Here is a 9908-nt window from a genome sequence, read left to right on the forward strand (position 1 = left end):
AGTCACCTCTCTGAACATCCTGTGCTTCACCTCCACAAGGCAGCAGCCAAAGCAGGGCTGGAAATGCTTTTCCCACAAGGTAAAATCACATCCCATGCACAGCATTCAGGAGAGTCAGGGGCACTCAAGGTGAGGGATGCTGAGACCCTGCAGCATCCCCTGGGCCAGCAGAGCTGGAAGCGTGTGGAGCAGCCTGAGGGCTGCTGGCTGAGTGCTTGCACGTTTCTGCAGCTCTGCTGGCTTACCCTAAACTCATCTGGAGCTCCCAGCAGCATTCCCCACAGCAAGCAGGACCCAGGGACCCTGCAGGGCAAAGCTGTGGCTGGAGGGGCTGTTTGGGGATGGCTTGTTCTGCTCAGCTGACAACAGCATTCGTGGAGGATCTGAAACTGAAATGGAAAACGGACAGGAGCTAAAGATAAAAAGGGGATGTGTCCCAGATCCTTTCACAAGAACCCTTGCAGGAAACTTCTGCTTCTCCTCGTGGGCATTTCTGAGCAGGACGCTGGCGTGTCCTGCTCCATCTCCCCACCTGATCAACAAGGAGCTCAAGGTAAGAGCAAGGCTGAGTCCAAGGTTCTCCCTGCAGGCAGGAGCATGTGTGGAACCCAGCTCTGGCAGGGTGACAGGCACCTGCACTGCTGGCACTTCCCTGTGGCCTGGGGCAGAAGAGAAATGGGATGGAGGTGCTGGGCTGGGGGTGGTGGAGGTCCCTGACGAGAGTCTGACCCCTCCTGCTCCACCTGGAAGAAGGAAAATGTAAAAGTAGAGGTGGCAGAGTTGCAGGAGGGTGATCAGGGACTGAAAGGTGCCCTGGGGATGCTCTCCTGCACTGAGTTCTTGTCTTCTGCTGGCCCTGGGCTGGGAGCCTGTGGGTCGGTCCTTGTACCTGCTGCACCCAAATCAGAAGGGCTGTGGCTGGAGGATCCAACTCACCAACCTTTTCTCCTGCTGGCACCAGGGCTTCAGCACTGGGAAAATCCACCTGAGGCGGGGGAGCTGTGGCTGGGGTGCTTTGATGTCCAGACACAGCCACCAAATGCCCAGTGCTTATCCACACGTGCCCACACCAGGATCGGGGCAAGGAGCTGGGCAGGGAGGGCAGGAGGAAGGTGAGACCCCAGGGATGGAAGCTCAGATAACTCTCCCAGTAAGGCTTGTTAGATACAGAAACTCCTCTGGGATTGAGCAGAGGACACAAGGGGAGCCTGTTGGGTGTTGGAGGGAGGTTTGGGGGTTCATTGCCATCTTCAAGGACCGGTGCTGGTGGAGGGCAAAGCCCATTTCCTTGCAGATGATGGAGCTGCTCTGCTTGGGTAAGGATTTCACCCCAGTCCTGAGATGGGGAATTTCTCCCACAAGGGAGCAGCATGGCCACGTTGGACATCAGATCTCTCAGATAACCTGTCCCAAATATTCGTGTGGCTGAAGCTGTGGGCACTTATAAACTGGGGATTTGAGAGTGACAAGAGACTGACAAGCCCTGCCTTGCCCAAGGGTTCTGGCCCTTTGCTCCAGGGCCAGCAGGAGAGTGGATCTGGCTCTGCAGTAGGATGTTTTCCCTCCCTGATGGTATTACCCAGACTTTCTTGCAGTCACCACCTTTCAGAGCAGTTCAGAGTGCCTTCCCCAGCCCTCCCACCTCCCAGGAAAGCCCCCCTGACTCCGTTCCGTGCTCCCACAGATGTGGACCGTGTGGGCCATGCTGATCTGCCTGGCTGGAGGGCAGCTTGCCAGTGCCACACGCTGCAAGACCTACGGCATTGTCCCAGGCATCCCAGGGCTACCAGGACAGCCTGGCAGTGATGGCAGGGACGGGGAGAACGGCCCAAAGGGTGAGCAAGGTAAGGAAGAGGCTGCAGGTGGGTAAAATATTGTCCTGTGAATGCCAAGAGCAGGGAAAGACAGTGCCAGGAGCGTGGTCCTGGGAAAGCAACCTGTTTCCAGCTGTTCTTTGAGGTGTTGTCAGGTGGGGATGATGGAGCACCCCGAGGAACCTGGGGGAGGAGGGGGATGGCAGCAAGGTGTGTCACACCTGTGTCAGGAAAATTAATCCACAAACACCAGAGGTTTATGTCCAAAAAGGAGACAGAGGAGTCCTTTTTCTTTATTCGAATAAAGGGAGAGGCCATGGGGCATTCCCCTGGGGTCTCTCAAATTTTTGGAGGGTGCAGCCTCCTTTTTATCTTAATTCCTGTCCACTTGTCCCTTCTCTCTTTCCCCGAAGGCTGAGGTACTTGAGAGGTGCAGACTGCCTGGAACACCTGATACCTGCGATACCTTCCCCCCCCAATGCATAATCCCTTCTTAATTCTTAACTTTTGTGGAATTCATGGTGCTCTTTCAGTGCCTCTTTGATCTTTTAGTGGAATCCATCCCATTGTTTCTGTTGTCTCTCACTGATCGCTGCATCTTATCAGCAGACCCACAGCTTGTTTGTAAAGACAAACCCGTCATTCCTCTCACCTGCCTGATGGGCAGGGGTCTCCACACACCCAGCACAGGTTTCCTCGCTCGTGCTGTGACCACAAAGACTCTTCCTCCTCTTTCCTAGGACCCCCGGGGCAGAGTGCAGCAGAGAGAGGGGAGAAGGGAGACCCGGGGCTACCGGGACAGCCTGGGAAGGTCGGTCCCGAGGGCATCCCAGGCATGAGGGGCCCACCAGGTAGCATGGGGATGCCTGGCCCCGCGGGAGAGCCTGGCGACTACAGGATCACCTTCAAATCCGCCTTCTCCGCCGCCAGGAGCCTCAGCTCCTACCCCCGCCGGGATCACCCCGTCCGCTTCGACCGCATCATCGCCAACGAGAACGGGCACTACGAGAACCGCTACGGCCGCTTCACCTGCCGCGTGCCCGGCACCTACTACTTCACCTACCACGTCACCTCCCGCGCCAACCTGTGCCTCAACATCAAAAAGGGCCGGGGTGCCAGCAGGGGGGACAGGGTGGTGACCTTCTGTGACTTCGTGCAGAGCAGTTTCCAGGTGACCACGGGCGGTGTGGTCCTCAAGGTGGCCATGAACGAGTCTGTCTGGCTGGAACCAACGGAGAAGAACTCCTTGGTGGGGCTGGAGGGGTCTGACAGCATCTTCTCTGGCTTCCTCATCTTCCCTGAGGCTTAGCCCACTGGAGCTGTGTCTGTGGCTGACCTCTGCAGTCCCTGCAGAGCTGAGGACTCCCCAGGAAACTCTGTGCTCCCAGATCGGTGCTTGAAGCACTCTGCTGCCATTCTTGCACAATAAATGACAGCAATTCGCACTGCTGGCCCCTCTCTGGATAGGATTTGCCTTTTTCCTCCCAGATAACTTTCACAGAACCAGGGCACTGCTTCTCCCCGCCGTGGGTGCAGCCCAGGCTCGTTAGCATCTCATTACTGCTGAGCAGAGCCAGACAAGTGGTGCAGTTCCTGCTGCAGGCCAGGCCGAGTATCTCTGTCCAGAGCCACCCAAAGGTCCCAGCCCAGGGTTAGGAAAGCAGGGAGAAGCATCTCAGCCTTTAGCAGGGGGCAGGACAATGGCATAGTGGGAAAACTGAGGCCACTGAGTACTGGTGGTGGGTGAGGAGATGCTGGACACGGTGCTGTGCTGGAGAGTCCTGACAGCATCTGGGGACAACAACCTCTCTTAAGGCTTTTTTTTTGGGGTGGTGGTGACAGAAATACCCCCTGAGGATTGTCAGAGCTTGTGACAAGGTGGGGCAGGTGACAGAAATACCCCCTGAGGACTGTCAGAGCTTGTGACAAGGTGGAGCAGGTGACAGAAATACCCCCTGAGGATTGTCAGAACTTGTGACAAGGTGGGGCAGGTGAACATGGGCCAAGCACCTGGATGTCGTGGTGAGGCTGGTGTGGAGACTGCACAGAACCCCAGCACAGAACCGACACATCCCAGGGCACAGCCAGGCCCTCCCAGCCTGCTCCTTATCCATAGCACAGCTGTGGACCCAGGAATTCCGGGTGGATTAAAGCTGAGGAGCCCAGGGACACCCCTGGGCTGGGACAACCCAGCTCCCTGCAGCCCCCAGCCCGTCCCATAGGGGTGGACACGGGGCATTCAGGATTTTTTATGGGAATCTGGGATTTGAGAGGGTCGGGCTGGAAAGGAGAATGATAAAAGGTCTCGGGGAGGTGAGTGTGATGCGGACAGGATTTAATGGAGCGTCACCCCCGAGCTCTCCAGGTTTGCTCGAGCATCCAGGGTCCCCCGGCTCTGTCTGCTCAGGTGTCCCAGCGTGGCTGAGGCTCCTGGCCAGGAGGATTTACCGGCAGGTGGCACTGGAGACTGGCTCAGCGCTCACCTGGCAGCCGCAGCATCCTCCTCCTCACCTGAGCTCCGGGGGCTGTGCCCACAAGCTCTGGGAGGAGGCAGCGGGCAGGATTAGCCCGGTTCATATCTTCTCCTCCTCCTCCTCCTCCTCCTCCTCCTCCTCACCACCTGGGAGATTTGTCCTTCCTGCAGCAAAATCTGTGGCTTGCAGCCCCCCCGTGTCCCCAGCCCTGATGTTCTCAGCATCTCCTGGGGTCAAATTCTGAATTTCCCCCGGTGCCCGAGCTCTGGGCAGCCGCCAAACCCACGGTGTTTCATGCAGCATCACAAATAAAACCGAGCTGGGCAAGGTGGTGGAAAAGAGCAGGTGTTTCATGCCCAAAATACACTGGAGAGTATTCTGAGCCCTGGGGGCTGGAAAAGGAGCTGGCAGAAACCCACTGATATTTGATGGAGACAAATGCAAAGTCCCTCTTGTGGCATGGACCAACCCCATGTCAAAGGAGAGGCACTGGCAGCGAAAAGCTCTGCAGGAAGGGGCCCAGGATGTTGTAGGACACCAGGGTGAAGCTTTCTGCCTTTCCAGGTAATGGGTATAATCATTTCTGATTTTTGAAAAGCTATAAAGGCATAAAGCTGGCGCTATTTTTAAATTTATTTATTTAAATAAATATTTAAATAAATGTTCCCCTGCAGGGTGGTCCCGGGGACACCCCTGTGCGCTTTGATACCAGCCTGGCACAGGGGAGGGAGCTCAGACATCAGCTCCAACCCCAAATCTCACCTCAGGGCTGCTCTCAAATTGGTTCCCCCCATCCTCAGCCAGGCTCGCATTTGAATTTGAATGTGAAGGAGCAATTCTTTTGCCAGGAGCGACACAGCCTGGCTGGTCTCCACTTCGAGGTGTGCAGGGAATTCCTGCTTTTCCTGGCCCTCTGCAGGGACCGGGAGCAGAGGCTCAGCGCTGTTTGGCCACCGAGGAGTTAAATCCCAGCCCTTTTTTTTTCCCCTGCTCTGCCTCCTTATGAGGAACAGCCTTCGCCGGGCTGCAGAAAGGCTCTTTCTTTCCCCAGCAGATCTCTGGGAATGAAAAGTCTGTGTTCCAGATATTAAATTACTCATAAAATAGTTGGCGTGTCCCCGAGGCGGCTCCGCACCCCCCCAGCCCCCGCCGCCGCTCTGCCGGGGCTGCTGATGTGCATCTGCATGTCACCTCCTGCTACAAGGTCAATCTCTCCAATTTAAAGCAGCAGCGTTGGAAAGCAAACCAGATTTCAGCCGGAATTAGCTTCAAATGGAGCATTCAGGGGACTCGTGCTGGGAGGGGAGCGCAGCAGAGGAAAGACCACGGAATGGGGTGGGGGTGATCCTGCAGCTGCATCCCCCCTGTGGTGGGGTACCCCGAGCACCCCGGGATCCATCGAGGGGCTGGGATGGTCCCGGGGCTGGATCTGGGGGGCTGGGATGGTCCCGGGGCTGGATCTGGGGGGCTGGGATGGTCCCAGAGCTGGATCCGGGGGCAGAGATGCTCTGGGGGCTGGATCCGGGAGGAGAGATGGTCCCGGGGCTGGATCCGGGAGCAGAGATGCTTTCGGGGCTGGACCAGGGGGGGAAGAGATGCTGTCGGGGCTGGATTCGGGGTCAGAGATGGTCCCAGAGCTGGATCCAGGGGGGCAGAGATGCTCTGGGAGCTGGATCCGAGGGCAGAGATGCTTTCAGGGCTGGATCCGGGGGCAGAGATGCTCCCTGGGGATGATTCCCGGGAATGCTGAGTGGGGATGATCCCCGGGAATGCTCCCTGGGGATGATTCCCGGGAATTCTGAGTGAGGATGATTCCCGGGAATTCTGAGTGGGGATGATCCCCGGGAATGCTCCCTGGGGATGATTCCCGGGAATGCTCCTTGGGGATGATCCCCGGGAATGCTCCCTGGGGATGATTCCCGGGAATGCTGAGTGGGGATGATCCCCGGGAATGCTCCCTGGGGATGATCCCCGGGAATGCTCCCTGGGGATGATTCCCGGGAATGCTGAGTGGGGATGATCCCCGGGAATGCTCCCTGGGGATGATCCCCGGGAATGCTCCCTGGGGATGATTCCCGGGAATGCTCCCTGGGGATGATCCCCGGGAATGCTCCCTGGGGATGATTCCCGGGAATGCTCCTTGGGGATGATCCCCGGGAATGCTCCCTGGGGATGATTCCCGGGAATTCTGAGTGGGGATGATTCCCCGGAATGCTGAGTGGGGATGATTCCCGAGAATGCTCCCTGGGGATGATTCCCGGGAATGCTCCCTGGGGATGATTCCCGGGAATGCTCCCTGAGGATGATCCCCGGGAATGCTCCCTGGGGATGATTCCCGGGAATTCTGAGTGGGGATGATTCCCGGGAATGCTGAGTGGGGATGATCCCCGGGAATGCTCCCTGGGGATGATCCCCGGGAATTCTGAGTGGGGATGATTCCCGGGAATGCTCCCTGGGGATGATTCCCGGGAATGCTCCCTGGTGATGATTCCCGGGAATTCTGAGTGGGGATGATTCCCGGGAATTCTGAGTGGGGATGATCCCCGGGAATGCTCCCTGGGGATGATCCCCGGGAATGCTCCCTGGGGATGCTGCCGGCGGTTCCTAACGCTGCGGGGAGGGGTGGATACGGGCGGGGGTGGGAGGAAGGGCTCAGTCCCTGCTCTCTCAGCTTTGGCAGCCTCGGCAGGTGCCCCTGTGTGTGGGTGAGCCCCCCTGGTCCCCAGGACAGCCCCCCCGGTCCCCAGGAGCCGCATTGTGACCCTCGGTGGGGCGCGGTGCGGGGCCGAGGTTTCCATGGGGATGTGCGGGGTGAGAAGCCGGGCCCGGTTCAGCTCCAGGCTCGGATCTCCTCCCGCACGTCGGGACTCGGCTCCTTCCGCTCCGCTTCCCGCTGCCTCCCGCCCTCCTGCGCCCGGCCCCGAGCCGCATCCACCCGGAGCGGCGGGAGGGATGCGGGATGGGATGAGGGAGGGATGAGGGAGGGGATGAGGGATGGGATGCAGGAGGGATGAGGAAGGGATGAGGAAGGGATGCGGGACGGGATGAAGGAAGGGATGCGGGAGGGACGTGGATGGGATGAGGGATGGGATAAGGGACAGGATGCAGGATGGGATGCGGGACAGGATACAGGACAGGATACGGGAGGGACGCGGGATGGGATGTGGGATGGGATGTGGGACAGGATACGGGAAGAGATGAGGGAGGAGATGCGGGACAGGAGGAGGGAGGGATGCCGGAGGGATGCAGGATGGGATGAGGGACAGGATGCGGGACAGGATACAGGACAGGATGCGGGATGGGATGAGGGACAGGACACAGGACAGGATGCGGGAGGGACGCGGGAGGGAGGAGGGATGGGATGAGGGATGGGATGTGGGACAGGATACGGGAAGAGATGAGGGAGGAGATGCGGGACAGGAGGAGGGAGGGATGCCGGAGGGATGCGGGACAGGATAAGGGATGGGATGAGGGATGGGATGAGGGATGGGATGAGGGATGGGATGAGGGATGGGATGAGGGATGGGATGAGGGATGGGATGAGGCTGGGATGAGGGATGGGATGTGGGATGGGATGAGGGATGGGATGAGGGATGGGATGAGGCTGGGATGAGGGATGGGATGAGGCTGGGATGAGGGATGGGATGAGGGATGGGATGAGGGATGGGATGAGGGATGGGATGAGGCTGGGATGAGGGATGGGATGAGGGATGGGATGTGGGATGGGATGAGGGATGGGATGAGGCTGGGATGATGATGGGATGAGGGATGGGATGAGGATGGGATGCTGGAGGGATGCAGGATAGGATGAGGGACAGGATACAGGACAGGACACAGGACAGGATGCGGGATGGGATGAGGGACAGGATACAGGACAGGATGCGGGAGGGACGCGGGAGGGAGGAGGGATGGGATGAGGGGCAGGATGCGGGAGGAGATGAGGGAGGAGATTCGGGACAGGAGGAGGGACAGGATACAGGACAGGATGCGGGAGGGATGCGGGAGGGACGGGAAGGAGCATGGCCTGGGCCTGCACATCCCTGGCAGGTTCCAGTGTGCAGGACCACCAAATCCACCTCCTGCACCCCCAGTTCTGCTCTCTTTGTCCTCACTCCCTGATGGATCCTTCCTTGTGTGCCAAATCTCTGAATGGTTTGGGTTGGGGGAGAGTTTGTTCCATCCCCTGCCAGTCCTGGCTGCTCTGGGCAGGCTGTGCCAGGGAAGCCACGGAGATCTGCTGCAGGAGAGGCTGTGCAAGAGAGGATTTGGGCTCCATGAGCAGCCTCCAGCAGCAGTTCAAGCTCCTGGTGCTCTGGTGTGTCGTGAGCCCTAAGGAACGGCTCTGAAATGCCATTAATGAGCATTAATGAGCGTTAATGAGCTCTCCAGAGTGTTTTTTCCAGTGCCTGGTGAGGTGTGGAAGCTCCTCCTGACACCTTAACACACTTTGGTTAAGCAGTGAGCAGCCCAGGTGTCGCTAAAGGACACGAAATGATTCACACAAACACCTTTCAGTGCTAGAACAGGAAAGAACAAACCTTTATTCTCTGAATAAAGAATCATTTATGGATTCTCAACAATGACCAGGGATTGGAGAATTGAGTTACCACCTTCCCAATCACACTGGTCATGAGGAACATCCATCAAAAGATGTTTCTTTGAAGGAATGTGATAAATAATTTGTATTTATAGAACTTTCATGGGAAAGTAACTGAAACTAGGAAAACTTTATCAGAAAGCTTTAGTTTTCAGGTCCCTGGCACTGGGAATATTCCCTAAACTGGCAATATTCCCTAGCACTGGGAATATTCCCTGGAACTGGAAATAATCCCTGGCACTGGGAATATTCCCTGGAACTGGAAATAATCCCTGGAACTGGGAATAATCCCTGGCATTGGGAATATTCCCTGGAACTGGGAATACTCCCTGACACTGGAAATATTCCCTGGCACTGGGAATACTCCCTGGAACTGGGAATAATCCCTGGAACTGGGAATAACCCCTAGCACTGGGAATATTCCCTGTAACTGGGAATAATCCCTGGAACTGGGAATAATCCCTGGAACTGGAAATAATCCCTGGAACTGGGAATATTCCCTGGAACTGGAAATAATCCCTGGAACTGGGAATATTCCCTGGCACTGGGAATAATCCCGGGCACTGGGAATAATCCCTGGAACTTGAAATATTCCCTGGAACTGGAAATATTCCCTGGAACTGGAAATAATCCCGGGCACTGGGAATAATCCCTGGAACTGGAAATAATCCCGGGCACTGGGAATAATCCCTGGAACTGGAAATAATCCCTGGCACTGGGAATAATCCCTGGAACTGGAAATAATCCCTGGCACTGGAAATATTCCCTGGCATTGGGAATAACCCCTAGCACTGGGAATATTCCCTGGCACTGGGAATAATCCCTGGAACTGGGAATATTCCCTGGCACTGGGAATAATCCCTGGAACTGGGAATATTCCCTGGCACTGGGAATAATCCCTGGAACTGGAAATAATCCCTGGCACTGGGAATATTCCCTGGCACTGGAAATACTCCCTGGCACTGGGAATATTCCCAGTTTGCCGTGTGTGTCCCAGAGCTGTCTCTGGGCTCTGGCAGAGCT

At 57.1% G+C, this 9908-nt stretch overlaps 1 protein-coding gene across 1 annotated transcript; it reads left to right on the top strand.

Moving 5' to 3' along the window:
- Positions 1 to 441: 441 nt before the first annotated feature.
- Positions 442 to 3259, top strand: C1QB (complement C1q B chain). The gene is made up of 3 exons (XM_058854934.1): positions 442 to 553; positions 1685 to 1844; positions 2555 to 3259. Exons 2-3 carry the CDS (start codon positions 1685 to 1687, stop codon positions 3121 to 3123), a joined length of 729 nt encoding a protein of 242 aa, XP_058710917.1. The 5' UTR covers positions 442 to 553; the 3' UTR covers positions 3124 to 3259.
- Positions 3260 to 9908: the final 6649 nt, after the last annotated feature.

Source organism: Poecile atricapillus, chromosome 22 (genome assembly GCF_030490865.1).
Source record: "Poecile atricapillus isolate bPoeAtr1 chromosome 22, bPoeAtr1.hap1, whole genome shotgun sequence".
NCBI classification, from domain to species: Eukaryota; Metazoa; Chordata; class Aves; order Passeriformes; family Paridae; genus Poecile; species Poecile atricapillus.